This window comes from Platalea leucorodia (assembly GCF_965183815.1).
Source record: "Platalea leucorodia genome assembly, chromosome: 11".
NCBI classification, from domain to species: domain Eukaryota; kingdom Metazoa; phylum Chordata; class Aves; order Pelecaniformes; family Threskiornithidae; genus Platalea; species Platalea leucorodia.
The window spans coordinates 4,755,911-4,778,409 of record NC_138833.1 but is presented as its reverse complement, the minus strand read 5'-3'; the positions used below and the strand labels follow the sequence as shown (position 1 = coordinate 4,778,409).

The window sequence follows — 22,499 nt, the reverse complement described above, 5'->3', positions numbered from 1 at the left end:
AGAGGGAGGCAAGGGCTGAAAAAAAAAAAAAGAAAGGTGCCAACAGTTTTATAGCACAGTGTGTATAATGGGTAATAGACACAGAGGATTTAAGTGCGGGGAGGAAATGAGAGACTCGGTGAAGTCCAAGAAAGGAAATTTGGTCGCCAGCTGATGTGCGGGTGGGGATGCCATCTGATTGTTTTTACACATTTAGCATTTGTGGTTGAATATCTAGATCCTTGAGGGTTACTGTGTCTCAAGTACCTGCACATGCAAGCAAAATGGCAATATGAAAGATCTTACTGTTGCGAGCCATGCTCGGTTCCATATTCTTATTATGCCAAATGTGGCTTAGTTGCAAGAGAAATTATTTCAGAATATCTTGTGTATTTGAGTATTTTATGCCATGTGTGCTTTAACACACAGTCATGATCGGGGTAAGATATATATCATACACTCTTCAGTATTTATTAATGTAGCATATAAAATTTCCGAAGCCAAATGTGAAATTGCAGATTTCACTCACTCTTGTCTCCATAATCACATTGGGAACCAGTAACTCCTTCAAAGAGAAGGAAATCGGCTATTGCAGCCAGTCAGTAGAGGGAGCAGAAGTGAAGTGAGTTTAATATGTATTCCTAACGTTCTGATTACCATCATGGATGATGCACTCAGAAAGGTGATATATGATAAATTAATCAGTTCTGGTTTATACCACACACAATCCTCCACCCACAAGCAATAAATTATATAAAATATAAAATAAAAAGTAGCTTTTAGACATGTTATTTTAAGCCTTTCTGACTGTCTTGACATAACCAGAAATGAATATCCGAAAGTTCATGATCACCAGTGAATGTGTCACTCTATGGCTGCAGTCTTTGCTGCGCTTATATGCTATATAAAAATAAGCGTAGATTTAGATTAGAAATCCATGAGCAAAGCCAAAGAACTAAAATATTAAATAGTTGAAATTCCTCTATACGTTAAGTGAAGGACTACTCAGATGTGTAGTTTATCCATAAGATCTTAGTTGCAAACATGGACAGCCCTATTCTAGAGAAGGACAAGCAAGAGCACGTGCGGTTTGGTTATGACAGTCCTTGAGCTGCAGCGGTGGGAAGCTCTTCGTCTCCTCCTGCACACAGCCAGTTGTCTTCACCTTTTGCACATACTTTTTCTGGCAGCTCCTTTGCTCTCTCCTGTCCCGTATCTCACAAGTTTGTTAGTACTTCAGTGCCTTCATGGCCAGGCTGTGCGGCGAGAGAAGACTCTGTATTTAGGGGGGAGGTAGTTTGCCCTGCGTGAGAACAGCAACCGTGAAAGTGCTTAGAAGCTGGGACTCAGTACATGTTGGTATAACTGGCATGCTAGTCGTTGCCAGACTCGGGCTGTATTTGGTACAATGAAGATGCTGCAAGCAAAAGGAGAGCTAAAACGTAACTTGTCGCTTTGACCACTGAGAAAGAAACTATGTTAAAAAAATCTGAGCTTTATCATAGTCCTCCCCCCCAAATATTTTGTGGTTACAAGTTTGAAGTGATACACAGTTGCTCTATCTAACCCAGGACGCTTTACAGATAGGATCTTTCCCAGTAGGAAAAAAGTATAAAAAATATAGTCCTATAAAAATGTGCGTCTAGGACTTTTGCATAAAGCATTAAGCAGGTGTCAACGCCTTTATACTATAATCCCTGTGTGCCTGTAGTGCAGGCTTTCAACAAATTATATATTTAAGCCCCAATGCAGTAATTTTCCAGTCTGAATTAGCTCAAGTGATGCCTTTTTGTTAAGGGGGCAAAATCTACGTGCCAAAGAATCATTAAAAGCTGTTGCACTTCAACCATTTAAACATGCTCAAGCTGAGAAGATGTAAGCAGGTTGCCCCGTTATGGGATTCCCAGAGTATTGTGGCTCTGGAGCCTTTCAGGTTCTTCTTGAAAGTGTTTGAATGTAAAGTAGCTTTTCGCAAGGAGAGTGTTGAATGATCGTGCTTTAAATGCAAACAAACGTCTGCACACTTTTCGGATCGTGGCTTTGAAGCAGCTACTGTGTGATTGCTTGTAATATTTTAATGGATACCAAAAAAATAAATTGCATTCGTTGGTTTTAGACCTGCTGTTGAACAGTTGGAAGAGTGCCCTATGATTAGATCTAATTTAGTGTTCAGTGGGCTCTAGATTGGATTTCTTCTTATTAGTCTGGAGACACACTGATAAGAATGCTCTGATTAAGGTAGCCTGGTAGCCAGTATAATTTCCTAAGCTTGAGCTGGAGCATTTTTGAAAATATACTGGTGTTATGGTAAAGCAGGACACAATCCGAAAAAGGGAGTTGTTGTAGGTCCTGTATAAAATCGTTGAGATTGTATTTAGAAGGAAAAAATAATTACTGTGAAATTGCAGAGCAGATAATATTGTTATTTACTGTTTTGGATAAGACTCCTCAGAGTTTCTCAGAAATGTCGTTATCCTTCTGTTTAAATATACTATCACAATATAGGCCCAGATTATTCATCTTTTATTGTGGCAGAATTGTTTTGTATAAGTGCCTGACATCTGCAGACAGTACCACTGACGTCAGAAACGCTGTAGCTGGGTACGGTAATGCTCGGCTCAGGCATGGCAGCATCTTGACCTGCCCCGTTTGACTTTGCTGTATGGGAAATGAAGAATTCCGAACAAGTGTTAGACCACCTGGCTAGCTTTAGAATTCTGTATTTCTGTCATATAAGACAGAGGTGAGTAAGCCAATATTATATTATATTTGGCAAGAAAATAACCAGGCATGGTTAGATAATGAGGTTTTTTACTGGGGGCAGGGGTAGGGTGGGGTGTTGTTTTTGGTGGGTTTTTTTAGCCCCTATTGATGTAATTCAAAATGTTGCTTCTGAAGTCTTCATTATAATTAGCTATCTTAAGTAGCTAACATTCCCCACATAAATAATCACAATTGGATTTCTGTTAAATTGCTGATTTCACAAATCTTATGTCTTCCTGAACATGCGATTGTAACCAACACGGCAGCAACCATTATTACAGAAGTCCAAGTACATCTCTGTTCTGTGGAACAGAAGCTTTTCTTGGACCGTGGCACTTGCCTTATCCTATTTGAAGTTGCCAGGAGAGAGGATGCTAGAAAGCTGCTGTAGCTGCTGTACCCTATCCTCATACGTTCTTCTTTTCAGCAGTCTTCTGAGAATTTTAGGTCAATTTGCGTTTGAGAGAGCTATACTGTTTTCCAGAAAGAGATAACTGGAGTCTGATTTTTGGGGTTTTGGGTTTGTTTTTTTTTTTGGAACAGTAAACTGAAACTTTCATTTAATTGGGGCAACAATCCATCCAAGCTGTGAAATAGTGTTTGATTAATTATCGTTGTTAGTGCAACTTGCATTTGAATATCAAAAGAATGGAAAGGGCTTCAGCTTAAGGTGGAAGTTTTCAAGTAACCTTGTGGTTAAAAAGCTGTGGCCACTTTGAACTCCTGTCCAGGAGGCCTTAGACTAACCTTGGTCTGTCTAGAAACGGGAATACATTTAAATGTCCTTCTCACCTGTCTTTTAGTTTTCCTGGAATGTGGACGAGCTCTTTCAGGAGCCCTTGAGTTTGCCAGACTGTCTGCCGGTCACTGCGCAGGGGGCACGCCATAACACTGCACAGCTCTTCCCGTGACCGATAAACCTGACGGTTGCTCTGCTTGCTCCCAGCTGAGCAAATGCGCAGAGCCAATCTGCAGTGAAACAGCCAGTCAAGTGGCTCGAGACAGTGAGCTGTGGGTAACGGGCACCAAGTTTGTTAGCCAGTATTTTTCATATCTAAGTACTACACTTTCCTTTCTGCAACCATATTAAAACAAACGTTGTGGGAGCCTTTTTATTACAGTTATACACTGTCTGTGCTTCACAGTGCTCTATTTCCTGGAACAAGGAGGTATCATAAAATCTCTACTGTTTAAAGCGATTGTGTAGCAAAATAATATAGGGGGATGAAATCTCATTTTTCAAATGTCTGGCAAGTATCAGTTTTCAATAACTCCTTTTCCTTAAGGAAATTTACTTTGCATAGTTACTAATCATACAAGTGCTCACGTGTGTTGATCCTAAATCTTATGCTTCAGATCCCCATGGCATGCTGGGCAAGAAAGAATCTCTATAGTGGACTCTGTTTTGATGTTGCCAGAAGTAGATATACTCCTGGGGTACATATATATTGAAATCAGAGGTTTGTTGTATTCCTCTCTCATAAACGAAGCCAAAAGCTTACAGCCTTTTCCTCCTTCTTCTAATGTCTGATCATTAGGGAAAATTTAACATTGTAGTTGGAAAAGACCAATAATCATCCTGGTGCCTGGAATTTGACGTATTGACAGATAAAGTAATTCCAAAAGTGGTGAAAAATTAGACTTCCAGATCCAGTCATCTAACCTGGGTTAAAATTGGAACTAGATCTAATATTTACAGCTTCAACTGACCTTTATTTAAAATTGACCTGTGTGGAGTGACGAGTCATGGGTGTGCTTTCAGAAACTGCGATTATCAGTCTTCTCGAAATTCAACCACTCAAATTTTGCTTTGAGTGATTCTCCTTCTTAACCTACTTTTTATGCTGTTTCTCCTTGGCTGAATAGTGAGATACCTGGTACTCCTCACCTCTGGTGAGGTTGCTTGGAACATATCTCCATGGCAGATTTGCCAAGTTTGAAATGCTTGTGTTGATTTGTAATTGTAAATTCAATCCCAGTACTTAAGAGCTTAAAATAGGATCTACCAATTATTTATTGTATACTTTTGGAGCTTGTTAGAAGCTCAAAGAAAATCCAGTGAAGTACAAACCCATACAAAGTATTTAAAAAAAAAAAAAAAAAGAAATACTGAATTACTCTAAAGAATGTACATCAATTCCAGTGTCTTGTATTGTATACATTACACTGTTATATACATAAATATCATTAAACAGTGATGCAAACAGTATATAAATACCAGAATAAAGAAATTACAGTTTTCCATTTCCAAGTCCTTCATAGCACAGTAGTCTCTCCTCCTCCCCGTATCAATCTTGCGAGCTCTAAGTGGCGTATAAAATCTTGTTCGATGGAGTTCTTCATTTTTCTCAGGGGGGAGAGACAACAGGCATTTTTTAATGAGCCCTTCTGACTAGATGTAAGGGGAAACATATTCACAACGACAAGTCAAGCAGTGGAGCAGGCTGCCCAGAAAGTTGTGCATTCTCTGTCCTTGAAGATTTTAAAGACCAGATGGAATAAAAGTCTAAGCAACCTGGTCTGACCTTATAGCTCACCCTGTTTTGGGCAGTCTAACAGGACAAGAAACCTCTCAAGGTTCCTGCCATGCTGAATTATCCTGTGACCTGATGAAATAATTATTTCTCAGATAAAGCAAATCGTTAAATATCTATAAATTGGTCATGCTTCGAGTGGGGTTCAGACCAGATGACCTCTGGAGGTCCTTTGTAACCTATGTCGTTTCTGGGTTCTGTGACTCTATAAATTCTTAGCAAAATGACGTATGAGCTTTTCCCTTGATTGCTCCAAATATTTCTGGCTACAGCAGAGATGCTATGCAACCCTTGTCCTTCTAGTCCAGGACAGAATACACTCTGCGCAGACCTGTGTAATAGCTTTAGAATTGTTTTCAAGCTGTTTGCCTCAAGCTTTTTTTCCTTCAGATTTCTGCATTTAGGCTGCTATTGTGATAATACTACTAAACTCAATAACTGCTGTTAAAGTGAGGGAGCAGCATCTGCCAGACACAGAAATACAATTACAGTCAAGCACTAATGAAGACTGCAACAGCATCTGCCTTTTTTGTGTGTCACTTCTGTAGCCTGTCCGCATGCAGCTTCCCAAACAACCGCTAGTTCGTACGTCAGCGTGTAATTCATTAGCTCTTCTGACGCCAGTGCTCCAAGCTGGACTCACCTGACAGAAGCTCTCCTAGTTATTATTACACAAGAAACGAACTCCCTGATAGCACAGGAAGTTGAGAAAATGTGTTTATTCTGCTGTGCATCTGAATTATCATGCGGTTATCTAATATCAGCTGTGACCTTATCTGCAGGAGTAAATTGGACAATATTGAATTTTGAATAACAGAAGTCCAGACGCTATGGCAACATGTGCTTATAATTCTCCAGGTAGTAACGTGAGTACTGCAGGATTGTTTTATGGATGGTGTTCAACTGGAGTTGCAGTCTTTTGGATCAGGAATGAAAGGAGGCCTTTAAAATCTCTCCAAAACAGGACTGTCAGACTGCGCTCTGTGCTTCCTTCTTGACTCATTATCAGCTCGTGACTTTCCTATTTTAATTTACGTTGAATAAATTTGTCATCGCCATCACCATCATCATCATCCGGTTTTCCTGAACGCGGAGGAACACTTGAAGCTGGCTCAAGCAAGCATGATGATGATTTCACACTGGTTATTATCCATTGAAGCACTGACAGACTCTTCAGTGGTCAGTCATCACATTAGAAAATGTTAATTTAGGAGATGTCTAAATATCTTGACACAGCGAGAGGCAGTCAGATTGCTCCCCTACACTCCAGGCCATTTTAAAATATTCCTGGAACCTAACAGAATTATTTTGCCAATAAGTAAGCAGGGGCACACACAATTCTGTCATTAGACGTTGCTCATCATCGACTGCTGGGAGGACGGAGTACTTGACTAGATACTTCCGTATTGGCACTTCAGCTGTTCTCCCGTGATAAGTTGTGTTCAATCAAAGATGACGCTTGATTCCCTGTAAATTTCAAGAGAAAATGCTGAAAAAAACATGCCAAAAAGTTTTTTGACTTTTTGTAACGGGTATTGTATATCTTAAGGAATGCTTTCTGCCCAGAGTCCTTTCTTTGCTGCCCTATGGTGCCTTTGAATGTAGGTGAAGCCTTTGACTATTGATATTCTATAGAAGTCATGTATATTCGATTTGTATTCTCCGTTACCCGTGCAAAACTGTTACCCAGTTCCCCTCTTCCTTACACGTCTCCTGTGCATTTTACATCTGCCTTTTTCTGGTGAGTTCTCATTTTCCCCGGTGGAGTCTGGCATGTGGGATGTGCCAGCCAGTTCACGGGATGCCGAACATTTTCATTTTCGTCATGTTGTCGTTGCTGTCAAAACACAAAGCTAGTGAAAAAGAAAGAGTAGTTTTCCGGTGCCTCTGTGCAGCTTTTCTCCCTGACACTTTCCTTTTGGCTCGTTAATGTGGGATGATTTCTGGTCCGTCCTGTAGCAACAGAAATCAACCTGCAGTCTCCAGCATGTGTTAAGGTTGCTAGGCTGCTGTTTCATTCTCCAAGTTACATAGTTATTTTCTGATAGTTGATTACTTGACTTCACTGAGCTGAAAATACAGACATTGCTAAGGGTAAAAGCTATATAAACATCCCCATTTGCTCTTAAAAAACAATTTTTTAAACCATTTTGGGTTTGGAGTTCAAAATGTTATTTAAATGTTAGATCACTTGAAACTGTGCTTAGGCATATAATTCAATTATGGGACCATCTTAATTATGCAGATGGTGCTTATGAGCATCTGATACAATTACAGTGCCAATTCAGTACACATTCATTCAAAAGGCTTAGCTGAAACACGTTATTATTTCAATGTGTGTGGACAAATTCACTTTTTCAGGAAATGGGTTCATGGAATTGTAATACTGCTCTGCTCTGCTCATTGCTTTCAATGGTGTGTAAACCACAAGGTCTTTAACCATTCTCCTGTATCCTCTGGTGGTCCTAGGCTTGCAAGGGATTTCTTCATGGTTTTAACATATCCAGAGGGATGAAAATGGAGACTTGAGTTAATAAACCATCATCCCTCTGGGTAGCAGGCGGTTTTATTTCTACTTGAATTTTTAACCTCCTTTTCAATGCTGCACCACATCTGGAGGCCGTGTGTAAATCTCATCCAATCAAGCTGATAACAAAATAGGAAAATCAGTGGAATTTACTTTCACCATATGTTGGTGCAAAATAAATAGCATGTAATTCTTTTTAAATAAGACTCGACTTTTAATATTGTCCCTTCTTTTCGTGTGAGTTCAATGAAAAGGAACCCTTAGTATGTTTTACAGCATGGTTCAGTGTTTAAGGAAGATCAGTGTTTCTAGTTCCTATAATATGTTCTTCTCATCTGCCTTTGTGTGAGTTTAAAAAAAATTTCTTATAACCACTTTTAACTCCATGTGAGGCCAGCCTTGTATACCTAATTAATAATTAGATGCCATTAGGGGGGCTGTGACAGTGAAGAAAGATCAAGCAAAGAATTGGAACTTACATAGGGGAATAGCCATAGAGGGAATATCTCAAAGTAACTGAGAGTTTTGAAAGGAATATAAACCTTAATGCTTCTGGCCAAAAGTCATCCTCTAACTCACGGTAAGTAGGAGGAAAACATTTTTAAGCATGATTTATTCTGCTTTCTCGCAGTCTTTCATTTCTCCCCCCTCCCCTTTTCTCACTGATTCTGATCAGAAATAGGACATGGGTCTATCTCATGATCCACCGAGTATGGCCACATCTGTGTTACTGTTGAGCACACCGTCTATCCTCTTTAGATTTAGGTACTGCAAATCTATTGTGTAGATGATATACAGAATAGGTGGTGTCACCTCAGAAAAGCTGTGTAGTACCTGAATTCCCCCATCCAAACAGTCTGCACAAGCACTTTCCTGTTCCAAATTACTTTTTCTGATGCTTAAGGAAGAGAGTGTGCCTCTGTGTTTGTGGCTGTGTATAGGATCAGTTTCTCTCATTTTTGGTATTTGGCTCTTACAGAAATGTCACAGATCATATCACCATGAATCTAGTCATTGAAAATTCATGCCAGGAGAACTTGTCACATTTTAAATTCTAATTTCCAGCATTGGGTTTATTCATGTTTTGTTGAAACTAATCAGAGAACGAATTCAAATCCTGTGTATTCACTGCAGGTCTAGGTCAGCTTTGCTCTGAGGGTTTATTGAGTGGGATCAATGATGGTTAGACTTCAAGCCCACTCTTTGCACAGGAGTGAATAGCATCTGCACAGTGCAGCTTTGCTACGTGTGCGCTTCTTAAGCATCACCAAAAGACATGCTAGTTGTCTGCATATACAAACACCACAAACGATCAGTTGTAAATTCTCTTATTACTGAGATTATTTTCAGTTTTGCTTTATGCTTTGTTAGAAGTACTGCTTGCAACATAAAATAGAAAAAAAAAAAATAGTATCTAGCAAAATAAATCAAAGTACATACTTGCTTTCAGTTTTTTTCTTGTATAACTTAGGTACCAAGCCTGTGCCATGGAACAACCAACCTAAGCTAACGTGCGTTACCTAAAAACAATGTGGGACCAGTGAACGTGTGAACAGATATGTTCAAATGCCACTTAGGCATTACAAATCCTTTGGTTTCTACTCCCTGTCCTTGTGAACGTAACTGTTCATAAGTGGCGTATTGAACAGTATCTGGGGATTGAACTCAGTAGCCGAGTCTGCCTTCTAATGACTTGTTAACCTATTCTGTATGGCAAAGGTAATGTACAAGCTTGAAAGAGAAATGCATAATGCACGAGAACCGAGAGAGAGTGAAGGTTGCTTTGGCTTGAACATACGAATGGTGATAAGAAGCAAATAGCAAGAGATGACATTGATGTTTGCTGCTGGAGCAAAATCTCAGAAGTCGAATGCTTGGGAGGAACTGTTCCTGTAGCCTAATATGAAAATTACCCTGTTACTGCCGGTGGAGTTAAGAGGAGTGTGGATTAGGTGTCACATAATTATCAGTCACAGAAATACAGGTTACAGAGGGATCATACGAGTGCTGCTTATGGTTTCATAAAATTATTTTAGCTATTAGTTCATGCAAAAATGTAACCTCATTTATCCATCATTGCCTTCTATGGGACTTTCTCTTATCTAATGTCAAACTTCTTTTTCCACAACTTACAAAGAAGAAATTTCAGGTAAATTGACACTGACTTTTCTGTTGGCTAGAAAGGTGGGTTCTGCTCTCATGCCCTCTCATTCCGAAGCACTGCATTCCTGCTCTCCTTGAGAAAAGGGCTCTACCCAAGCATGTGTCCATCTTTTACATATCACAGTTACTGTGGCCATTCACCGCAGTAATGAGGCTCTGCCAAAACGACAGTAGGAGCAGAGAGCTGTAACGAGTGTACGATGTTCCAAAGGTTTCAGCAATGCAAAGGCAGGGTGCTATGCAGAGGCAGCACCTTCTGATGTTATTTTTGGAGCAAAAGCAAAGCATCCTGTGCAGCTAACAAGCATGCGTTTCTTCCCTGGTAGGTTGCCTGTTGTCTATAGTGGTTTATGTGCAGTTTGTTGAAAAAGGAAGCTCCCTGTGCTGTTGGAGGTGTGTTTAAGATGGTGTATTTGCTTGCTGAGGAATGGAGGATGTCTTTTCCTTTTTGCCTATAAACACATTTGTCTTCTGATTTAGTATTAGTGTGGTGCCTCATAGAGGGCCACAAGGTTGCAATATGAAGCCCTTCAAACCCATTGACAAAGTAGCAAGACTTTTGTGACCAAGAGAACTGAGTTAACAGCACGTATTGTTTGCAGTGTACCAGGCTGATAGTAGTCAAAAGACGTGGATTTTGGCTTTTGTAAGAAGAATGGGTCATTTCCTGCCTGTTTTCCTTCTAAGGGTAAAACACCACGTATGCAGATGACAATGACAATTTAAGTGTTCTTGTGTTTGATTGTCTCAGAGGGAGATCCAGCTTGCTGTTGGGATTGTATATACTTGTTATACGTGACAGATATCTGGCTGGATAATCTGAGAGAACTTGCACAAATACTGTCCAAGATTTTCTGGCTGAACTGATTAGTTCTGCCAACTGGCTGCTGTGTAGATGTGTGAAATACATATATATATATATATATGTAAAAAAAAAAAAAAAAAAAAAAAAGTAAATTGCCTTTCTACTGCTTTTCCGCAACTGCATAAGAATCCAGTGTGACTGGAATGGAGTTGATTCAGGGAACTGTAGGACAGCGGAGGTTGGAAAGGACCTCAGGTGGTCCCCAGCCGATGAGACTGGAGAACTCTTGCTCAAAGCAGAGTCACCTTATTAGGTCAGAGCAGGTTGCTCACGGCCTTATCCGGTATCATCTCAAAAACCTCCGACGATGGAGACTGCACAACTCTGAGCAACCCGTTCCACTGCTTGACTGTCCTTAGGTATGAAGTGAGCTTGCCTTTCAGTAAGTTTTAGTCCAGACCCTACACTTCTCTTTTCTTGTCTCTGAGGAGAATCACGTTTTCCTTCCTTCCACGATCAAATTAACCCTGCACTGCTTATCAAAAGATGTCAAACTTCCAGAATTTCAGTTAGACTTAAGACAGCTGCTGGTAGAGAAAATTGAAAAACAAGGTTCTTCTCATTGTGGACTTTGTGTAGCATGGAATAGCAAGGTGGGGAGTATTTGCCATTTCTATTTATATTAAGCTGAAGACTTCTTTAAATATTTGTGTGGTATTTTGAAGAAATGGGGGCAGGGGGCTCGGCATACAAAAAAAAAAAAAAAATCTTTTAAGTATTTTAAGATAGCTAGCACTGTTACATGTCTGTATATTCCCCAGCTAGGAGAGTACTAATGTTGACTGTGGTTTTTTTTCACCTTTTTAATATAACGGGCAAATGAAGACCTTTAAATGTGGGTTGGCTTTGGTGGCTGCGTTACTATTTTTTTAGATTTAACCCCAAAGTTCAGTCTATCTTTATTTGATTATTACAAGATTAATGAATTATAAACCTTTCCTCTGTTTTCAGGCTTCTCAATGCCAATAAGATCAACTGCCTGAGGGTAAACACGTTCCAAGGTCTGCATAATCTCAAGCTGCTATCTCTTTATGACAACAAACTGCAGACCATCAGCAAGGGGCTCTTTGCACCTCTCCGATCGATCCAGACTCTGTGAGTATGCACGCATATCATAAATGACAGCGCGCTCTTTTTCCCCCAAAGATGTTGCCTGTCTTTGCAAAGGCTTTGCATCTGACATTAAGACAATTTGGAAGACACCCCAAGGTAATAGCCTCTCCTTTTCTGACAGAAATAAAAGGAGCAAGAAGAAGCAGCATTGCATAAATTCAGCACAGCCAGCTATCGATACAGCCTGCCCATAGTGACATGAATGTCATAACTGTATTAAGCTCCCAGAGCAATTCATTCATACTGTTTGTTGGGAAGATGATATGTAAATTTGACTCTGTACAATATATGAACAGCAGATTCTATTGAAACCATTGCCTAGCAGTTTTTAATGAGCTAGTGACTTGGCATCTCTCCTTACTGGTTCGGAGTCCTGCTGTACAGTTCGTGACTCCTGAAACCGTATTTCAGCTGACATTCCACTCAAGGGAAATGATACATTGTATTATTTGATCCATTAAGAAAATCCACTAAACATTTTCTGAGAGTCTGTGAATTGGAGGCATTAGGAGAAGAGGGATCAGAAGCAAAATTGGAAGCAAAAGTATAGAAATGACTCGATATTTTACGGAAGAAGGTTTCATCCTAAAGCTGTGAGTAGTAAGATAATAAAGTAAATAGTACTCCTTCAGAGCTGGAGTTGGCAGCCTGATATAAATGAAAAACAAGGAAGAACCCCCTCACCCAATATTGCACGTGTGTTTAGATATATTTGTGTGTGCATATATAGATATAAGGCTCCACAGGTTTATGTAGTATGTAAGTATATGCATTTCCAGTATTAAAATATGTATGTGTATGTAGATATACACATACTGGAATATATATGCACATCATATATGTGTATATATACACATACTATAGTACTGGAAATGTATCTGTCCGCATGCACATATATATTTTAATACTGGAAATAGAGCGGCTAAATTACTTTTGGAAATGTTTTAATTCATATGAAAATGAACTGTTAGGGATGATTTCTAGCAGCAGGGTACCTGCTACGTCCTCAGGCGGCCACAAACACAACCTTAATTTCTAACAGATATCTGGCCAGTATGTATGGCTGCAAATCATTAAGGCATTAGAATAATCACGTACGACCCCCCCCAGCCCTGCCTCCCTACCTCTGCCGTGCTGTCGTCTGCTGCAACATGCTCTGTGTGTACATAGTTATATATGTAAACAAGGACGCCAGAGAAGCTTCATTTACAGAGGTATATAAGATTTGTCAAGTTAAACAATGGGCAACACCCTTCAGGTATAAAAATTTCTCCTTGGTTTCCATGGGGTTTTGTTGGTACTCCTGGTGGCCGTTACTTAGAATGGACTTGTCGCTTCACACCGAGACACTTTTTCATTAAATGTTTTGATTCATTCTCCCATTTGTAGTACTCCAAGTGATTGCCATTTTCTGCCTTTTTTCTAGAGCTACGAAACCAGTCCCATATCTTGTGTCTATATGCTTGTTTGTTCTTTGGACCTTTCACACCAGGAATAGCTCTTCTACAACAGTAATCTTTAGTTTCTTCAGACACTTGCTGCTATGTATGCTTTCACTTCCCACTCCTTGACAGCCCTTGCCCTGTTGTATTTTATACTTATTCTGTTAAGTGACAGTTCATAAATATAACTGCAAACAGAAAAGAAAGTAAGTTTCTACAGGTGGAAAAAATACACTGACAGTAACAGAGCAGAGTTCTTGTGAGGATATAACTTTACACTGCTGTCTAAACCAAATTTAAACATCTGTCTTTTTTTAAACTGTCTTTGCAGTTATTGGAGAGCCATGTCCTGCTCCCTTGGAAGTTAGCGGGACTGGTGCAAGTTAACTTAACTGACATCAGAATCAGGCTCTGAGAAAGACCTGACACGCTCTCCTGATACAGTGCTCAACTTTGTCAAGCAGAATGAATCATAACAGCAGCAGAGAAATACTGTTTCTCTCTAAGATACTCCAGCAGATTTCTATTAACAAAGTCTAAATATCCAGTTAAAATCAGTGCTGTGATACCTGTTTCCAGTTGTGGGGGAAATATGTTGTGCAAATTCTGGTGAAGGATAGAGTCAAGTTCTTACCTTGCATCAACAGTTCAGTCTCAAAAGTAAAAATTTTTGGTCTAGGAAAAAATACATACTATTAGGGGAATGCTGTTATGCATGACGAGTGTATGCAAATACCAGCTTCACTCTTGAGAAGAGGCCTCTGGATCGCTTCTGGCTTTGCCTACAGATCCAAGGCACTTTACTAATTCACATTTTGATCCCTAGGAAACTGAGCTTGCCCATAAAATTTATTTTAAACCAGGATACAAAACGATGTTTGGGTCAGGTGCATGTAAGAAGGTGCGTTTCTCTCAAAAGGCAGCATATCAAGCTCTCAGGAGGAAACATTGGACTTTGTAGACAGAAGGTCTGTGTCCTTTGAAGCAGGCTTTGCTATACTAATTTTTGTTTTTTCTGTGAAAGGACTTGCAGCAGGCTTAATGAGCTACGAAATGTGATAGCTCACAGAATTCTCCCATTCATGTGCAGCTCCGTGTGGTTTCCGCCAGGCCTGGGTTTTTGGAAGCTTATTCAATTACTCTACTCTTCAGGTTTGCGTTTGTGAAAAACAGTGATGGAGTACAGTGTCACAGGTCACTTCTGATTAAACATCCCATCCTTCTCGCAGACATTTAGCTCAGAATCCATTTGTGTGCGACTGCCATTTGAAGTGGCTGGCTGATTACCTGCAGGATAATCCGATAGAAACCAGCGGCGCTCGATGCAGCAATCCGCGTCGCCTTGCCAACAAACGAATCAGCCAGATCAAGAGCAAGAAGTTCCGCTGCTCAGGTAATTCATTTATCCAAGCTGTACTGCACTTTCAATTCAGAAATAAGCAGGTCCAGAGAGCCTACTAATCAAATCTGCAGGACAGTGTTTGCTATAAATGGATATTATGGAGCATCTTTTAAAATTAAATTTGGAAAATTCAGTTAGTTCTCCAGAAAGCCAATTACCTTATGGATTTAAAAAAAAAAAAAAAAAAAAAAAAAAAGGAACAAAAAAAGGGGGCAGTCTATAGCTGTCTTCTGCGTGTCTCTTAAAAACAAAGAAAAGAGAAAAGCTTGTGACATTTAATTCTAAAAGAGTTACTAGGTTATAAAATGTCTGAAGAACAAGGAAGATATATATGAATCCATGTGGCAAATGTCATCTTTTGAAGGGGTGGGAGGTGGATGGATCATCATTTTTATTCAGGCAGAACTTTTATTGACCTTAATGAGAGCTGAGCTCAAGTAAGTTCTCAGACCTCAAAGGCTGAGAACAGTATGAGTGAGCTTTTTATACAGCTGGCAATGGGCATTTCTGACCTAGGATGCGAGCGAAGCAGGAGGTGAGGGGATGGCACCGATTCACGTACTTTCACAGATTTTTTTATATCCACAAGCAACATGCAGTAATTCAAGCAAAACTGCCAGCGAAGTTGGTAAGATTTTTGGTTTTAGTAAGTTTTGAATCAAAACTTGCATCATAGTTTAGGCAAAGATTTTGTGTTGTGAGCTAGATGGAAAAATGTTTCCACCTGAAAATAACCTCCAAAGTAACATAAACACCTTTTTCTCAACCGTATCCGTTCTTTATTTATGGTCCAGCTATCAGTAAAAGGACATTTATTGCCTTATACAGCACAACTAACCAGACTGCTTCTTCGTGTGTTTTTTCTATTGGTTGTATGTATTTTAGATTACTGCATTTTTGTATACTGTAAAGACAAGCAGGTTTCAGTGAGCTAACCTATTAGTGTGTACTGAGAAGAAAAATGACTATTATTGATGGAGTACCTTGCAGTGTTTTCTATAAAAATTGCTCTGATTTTTGTCTTTTTCCTCTGAAAAAAAAAAAAAAACCATGATTAATTGTGTTCCTGGTGGTAAAAGATTAATGACTCTAGATGGGGATGCAGCATGAAACTGAATGGCAGCAGCCCAAAACAAGCCGTTGTGCTTTGTGTATCTCTGCGAGCAATATGCTGAGCTAAACCTTCTCTTTATGGGGAAAATAAAATAAAGATAACTTCATTTGCAGTCAGGTTTTCTTGGGCATGCTTGTTAAAGTCTTCAATCACTTGTGACTCAAGCCACAAAATTTATAAGCAGAACTGAAATTATGACATACTTTATCTAGGTTTTTGGATTGTGTCCATCACAGTAAGAAGACAATTAGTCAGTAATATTCATATTTAAAGAACCTGGAAATGAAAATGCATAAATATAATTTAGAAAGGAAAGTAGACTGCAGAAAGAGATCAGTGTAAATCTGTACCCAATTTGCCATTGTTATTTTCTTCTGCTTTTATTAATAGGCTAGAGAAATTAATGTTATGTATGTGCATGCATGCCTTGAACAATGGTGCGGGCTATTGGATAAGGCAAGCACCATCTGATATCATTTATGAAAGGTCATAGCTAAGAAGAGCAACAATGCAGAACACAGTACCTGGTGATGTTCAGAATAATATTTTGTGTGAGTTCTTGTCTTGGGGGTCCTTTCCTTCAGGCATTAGGCTGTTTTTTCCTTGGTCTCCAGTTCTACGAGTATATCAAAACCACATGGAAAAGGCATAAACCTGACTTATGAAGGAGGAGAGCAGGGATTGTACAGCTTCAGAACAAAGATTTCAGCTGGATGAAAACTAATTCTTTTCGAAAACTCAATAGAGAAGATATCCTTGCCTGTAGAGTTTCCAGATGGCAGTGAGATCCATTGAACTTGACTCACTGTCTGCTCACATGAGACAGGGAACGTCTAATGGTTTAGAAGAATCTTAGTTTGTAAATCAGTCCGGAGAACAGACCTCCTTGGCACCTGTTCTGCTCAAGTTGTCCCTTTGAATCATGGCTGCTTCAGACTTGGCATTCAGCAGGAATTTTCCATGTTTTCATTTTGAGGAATATGTTTCATCCCAGGTTTTAATGCAGCACGTCTCTGTGCAGAAAAGTCCATGAGGTATGAATCTTCATCGTTCAAAGTCAGACTATTGAGCAGTGCTTTGTGTTATCCAGGGATGAGCCTGCACGATCCCACCGGGATGACAATGCTTAGTAACTTGTCAGTGCCCTTGCTGGCTGTGGGATTCTCCCTGTCTAGTTTTCACATCTTTTGCTCAGTGTATGAGAAAAGAATTTTTATTTTATATCCTTTTGTAAATGTGCATCTCTTTTCTCAAAGGATTCTTGTTTCAGGATCCTGATATTCTCGTGTAGCTTGTTTAATAAATTTAGTACGTGTCAACAGTGAGAAAAATGGTTCTGTGGGGGAAAGCTCGGTGAATACGAGGGGTTGGTTTAGGAAGCAGCGTGAGGGATTTTATCCTGACCTGGTCTTTGACCTTTGAGAAGTGATGAGGATGCACAGAAAGTGTAAGCTCTGCGGGAGCAGAGGTACTCAGCCGGTGTCAGGATCACACCCATGCGTAGTTAAACTTAGGTGAGCTTAATACTTTGAGATCAGGGAAAGGACCGGTTCTGAAGTCATAAAATTCTGAGGTTGTCCTGAAGCAGTCTGTGTGTGTTCCACATTCATTTCAATTCTACAGAGTATCGTAAAGGGGACTGTCAGGAAGGACCTGGCATGAGAAAAAAATGTGATTGTTCAGTAAATTAAGAGAAGAAAGGGAAGTGCTTTTTGTACGAGGATAGGAGAGAGAGGAGTGGTTAGCAGGAATGGGGAAGAAAAGCTGAGATGCTTGAAGTTTCATCAGTTTGAAATGGTAAGGAACATCAAGAAGGTAGTGTCAAGGGGACATATTCAGAGATGCAGATGGGCTAAATAGAACTGTATTTGATTAATTAAATGAAACCGTGAAGACAAAACTATGCAGCATAGTAAAAAAAAAAAAAAAAAAATCCAAATCTAGAAAACTTAATCCTGCATATTGTTTCCTTCAGTTTTCATTTCAGCTCCCCACCATCCTTTTAGATAGTATTTAGCAAGAAGAACTTGCCTTCTGTTTTTAATTCATCATCGAGGTACTTTTCCCAGATGCTATTTCCTCCCTGAACGAAATGACTCAAGCTTTTACTGATAATTACGGAGCAACATCTGCAAAGGTTATGAGTGGCCATAGGAAGGAGATTCTGTGCAACAGGTAGATAATGTACATAATTCTTTTTAAAAGGAGAATTGGAAGCATTATAGCATGAAATGAAGGAACAGCAGGGAAAGGGGCATGTTTTTGCCCAGGGCTGTGAGACAGGCAAAGCTGTTGAATATACTACCAGATATGTTTAAGCCTCAGACTGCAATAGATACTCTTTCCTGCGTTTTTCTGCCTTCCATTTAATGCAATGCACCAAAATAATAATAAACCTCCCCCTCGCTCAACGCTCTCCCTACAGCTTTAGAATTTGAGACTAAAAAAGGTTTTTCTTGAAAGAGAAATTGGAGGAACAGGCTGTGACTAATTCTCTCTCTCTTCTGTTTAGAAAAGGGAAATACTGTCATTTTCAGTGGCAACAGTAAAATTCTGATGATCATTTTCTTTTTGGCTGCATCTGCCCGCTGTGACCACCTAAGGATCCAATGGTACTTGCCAGCCTTAGGTCACTGGAGGCTCCCATTCTTAGTAGGAACAGGACGAAAAAAGAACAACAAAAATAATCTGCCCAGTAGCGTTTGATTAAGTTCGCTACACAGCAGTTTTGTTTTCTAAAGCAGCACTGGGCTTCAGGAGGAAGGGAAACGAATCTATGAGCAGATTGTGTTGTCTCTGTGGTAGCTTATTGTCACTTCAAGAGCTGGCAGGATCCTTGATTGCTGTGTGACACTGTGTATGAAACAGCTTTTGCAGAGAGCTGCCCTTGTATTCAACTGTATATCTTTTTTTTCCCCTGTGATGTGTTTGCGTTTTTCAGTATATTGTGTATTTCAAAAGCGATGAAAGTTCCACCTGCCGTACCTACACAAACCATTTCTGATAATGATCAAAGCGTATGTATATCTGCGAGCATAACATCACGAAAGCTTTTTATCTTCTGATTCTTAGAAATAAGAATCTTAGAAATAAGGTTACTATTTGAAATACTATGGAGTAAACCTGTCCTCTTGCTTCCTCTCGCGTTGGGGCATACATTGTATCTAACTGACTTTAATTAGTTACTTCGGTTCCAGATAGTGTTGTACAAATCAAAAGCACAGGGGATAATGGGAGGAGGACAATGAACCATCTGCCAGCACAATTCTCTCCTTTTTGGACACTGCTTCTTGTTAACCCAGCCCAAATCAAAGTCAGCCTCTGCGGTGTGGTACATATGCATCCAGAGCTTGCATATTTAGGGCTAGTGTCATATCTCTTTTGTTATCTCCTGTTATTACATTGTAATGTATTTGCTGTTTGTTCGCTCATAATTTTCAAAGGCATTTGATATAACCTCTTCCTACTAATTGCAGTTTTCCTCCTAATTCTTTATGTGTCTTTTCCAGTCTCCGTCTTCATACATACTCACCTTTCTTGGGTTACCTGTCTCCTTCGGAACGGAGTTCCTATTACTTGTGATTACCTGAAATTTTCTTCTCTCTTCTCTGCATTGTTTCGGCCTTAGAAGCACAGAACTGCAGGGGATGGAGTGTTCCCAGTCGGGAGAACACAGGCTGCACATCAGGGCTTTCTGTCCGGTCCCTACAGCACTTCTCATGTTTCCCGTCTCTTGGTCTCCCTAGGTTATCCCCTTCTCTGCTCTTAGTGACACGTAAACACTATTCAAGCTCGTTGAGCTCTCAAAATGAAAGGTGCAATGTATTGTTACACCTCAGCCAGTGTTTAAAAGTCATGAAAGGCAAGTGAATTGAATCCAGATCTTACATAATTTATCTGATTGAAACAGTCTCTGTAGTTCCCGTAATTTGCCAATCACTCTGATGACAACTTTGCAAATTCCTTCCGTTTTCAGTAAGCAAACAGTCATTTACAGGCTATGTATTCATATTCCTGCCTTTAGCATTTTCTGTTTGATGAAAAGCACAGATATCCACCTGCTCTTGTCTGCCTTGTTACAGTGCTGCAGTGCCATGTGCTCGGGGATTCGCAGTTGTGCTTGCCCTTAGGGTGCTGGTCTCCAGCAGCTCCTGCCTGAGCAGGCACCGAGCCCTGACAGCTTGTGGGGTTGTCCGTGCTGGAGGTGACGGTGGTGGGGATCGGCAGTCCTGCACAGGACGCTCTAGGCCTGGTCACGTTTGCGGGAAATCTTGTCTGAGGCCAGGCTCCAGCGCTTTTGCTCACCAGGGCTTTTGCTTGAGCAGAGTGAGGGAAAGGAGTATGAAACATTGCCTATGATCTGGACAACAGGAAAATTAACTGCATTCAGATTTCTTTCTGTGGGGTTTTTTTGTGTGTTCTCTTTTGTTTTTATTCAGTTAAACGCTGTGTGTTCTACTTTTTTTTTTTTTCCCCCTGAAAGACACAAAGACTCAGCAAAAGTACCTTCAGAAACTCTGACTATAGGGAAACTGAGGATGTGTGTTTGTTTTGCATAAGAATAATTCTGTCTGAATGGAAGGTTGTTTAACAGCAACAAATCACCTGCAGATTAAATCCTAGACTGAATTCTTAATTATGAACCTGAAGTCTTCACCGCGCACTGTAACCGAGTACATTTGAGCTTTGGTTTGCGTGAAATTTTTCTGAAGTTGAAGTCATTAGAGAACACAACACGACTGCTATGACTAATAGTAATGGAGCTAAATTCCCTTGTACTGTAGAAATGTTCCTGTTGAAAAAGTAATTTGGCTGTACTGTATATTGATTATAGCCCTCCCTTTTCTGTAAATCTTTAATAGCAATTCAGATCTTTATGTTAATATTTGCATCAGTTTCTCTAATCCTTCACTGGCTCATGATGAACACTACAGTGAAGGCTTCCTGCACTGCAGTAGGAGGAAAGTAGGCAGAACAGAAACCATTTTACTCAAGGAAGCATAAGCTTAACATAAAGCAGGTGGGTCTGTCTGGCAGAGAGTATGGTTCTTAATAAGAAAGTAAATTGACATGTCTCAGTTAAAGAAGTTTATTTTAAGGCTGAGCCTCATTTTATTTTCAAGTTGAAGTTGTCTTCAAAAAAACTAAACATCTGAACTGCTTTGTAACCAGCCACCATCCTTATTTGCAATTATAGTAAAGAAGCAATGAAAAGAGGGAGAATGAATGTCGTCACAGATGCATCCATATCACTTAGGCATCCAAATAGCACAGTTGTCCTAGATTCCCCATGTAGGCAGAGTACAGAGCAATATAGATTCCTCACTTGAGATCTGAGTTGTCCTCTGGAGGTGTCTTCATTAGCTATGGCAGAAAGCTGAGCGATTACTCCTGTAACTCAGATGCCTCAAAAACTAAGGTGAGACGGAGTTTGTTTCTCTCACGTTGCCATTGCGTGTGTTGAGATTAAGCTGAGCAACACTTACCAGAGATACAAAGTTAGCACTTTTTTGTGTGTATAGCGGTCACTTGAATAGGGTAAAGAAAATAATTGGAGAGGCATTGGCATGGAGAGAGCTAGTCAGCTAAAACCAGTGCAAGAATGTTTGAGCCTGCAATTGGACAATAAATTTTCATCTGACTATTCTGAGCCTGCGGCAGTCTCCTGAGGTGTTACAGCTTGATGGGACACTTAAAAATAGGGTCCTATATACAAATTCTCAGCAAGCTGCGGATTCAGTGCCTGATCAACAAACAGATCTTGGATTACCGGAGGTGAATTAACACTAAGAGCAAACCATACAATGCTGCTTGTATGTTGAGTATATCTAGAGGGTGGGGTTTTTCATGAAAACTGGCAAGTATCTGGAGATAAGATCATTCCTTTTTCTACTTTTTTTTTTTTCCACCCAAACATTTATGCAGAACGATGTTAGGCACACCCAAAGGCTTATGGAATTTTTTTTTAAATGTAATTTACAAAATATTGTGCTTCCCTGTTTTTTTCTGTTCTCTTTGTCCAAAACAAAAAAAAAAAAAAAAAAAAAAAGAAAAAAGAGGAGGAGGCTCTGTTCCTGCAGCTTTTTTGTGATAGTCTGCAACAAGCAGAAAGGCCAGAATGTGCCTGCGGAGTATTTTGCCTCTCATGTATTCTGGGGACATAAATTAGGGTTTTGGCAGACTTTGCTTTGTGTGCTGGTACCTCTTGTTCATTGTAGTTGATGATTAGCTTAGGCAGTTATTGTAAGCAGTGTTTAATTAGTGCAGCAAAGGAATAGAGACTTGTTCAAAATATTCTCTAGGGGTTTCTCAGGAAGACGTTTGCAGGGCTCTGACTGCATTTGTTTCCAGTAGGACTGAAAGAGTTCATTGACGCTGAAATTACCGAGTTTATTACAGAAATTCCACTTAATACTGAAAATCAGTATATAATATAAAAGTCTTTGGAAGATATGAACTATTACTTCTCTTTGCTTAACAGAATGCTGTGGATGAATTTATCTGAAGAGCCCATGCCAGAATTGCTGCATTATTAAACCAGTGTAGGAATAAGGGTATGGAACTCTGCATCCTTCTTTGCTAGAGCCATACAAAATG

At 39.8% G+C, this 22,499-nt stretch overlaps 1 protein-coding gene across 1 annotated transcript in view; it reads left to right on the top strand.

Annotated features, from left to right (window-relative positions):
- Window positions 1-22,499, top strand: part of SLIT3 (slit guidance ligand 3) — a gene marked incomplete at both ends in the record, with an annotated part of 527,658 nt that overhangs the window by 374,587 nt on the left and 130,572 nt on the right. Inside the window, 2 exons of the mRNA XM_082324538.1 lie at window positions 11,783-11,926; window positions 14,616-14,779. Of these exons, the coding sequence (XP_082180664.1) occupies window positions 11,783-11,926; window positions 14,616-14,779 (308 nt within the window). The remainder of the gene's footprint in view (window positions 1-11,782; window positions 11,927-14,615; window positions 14,780-22,499) is intronic.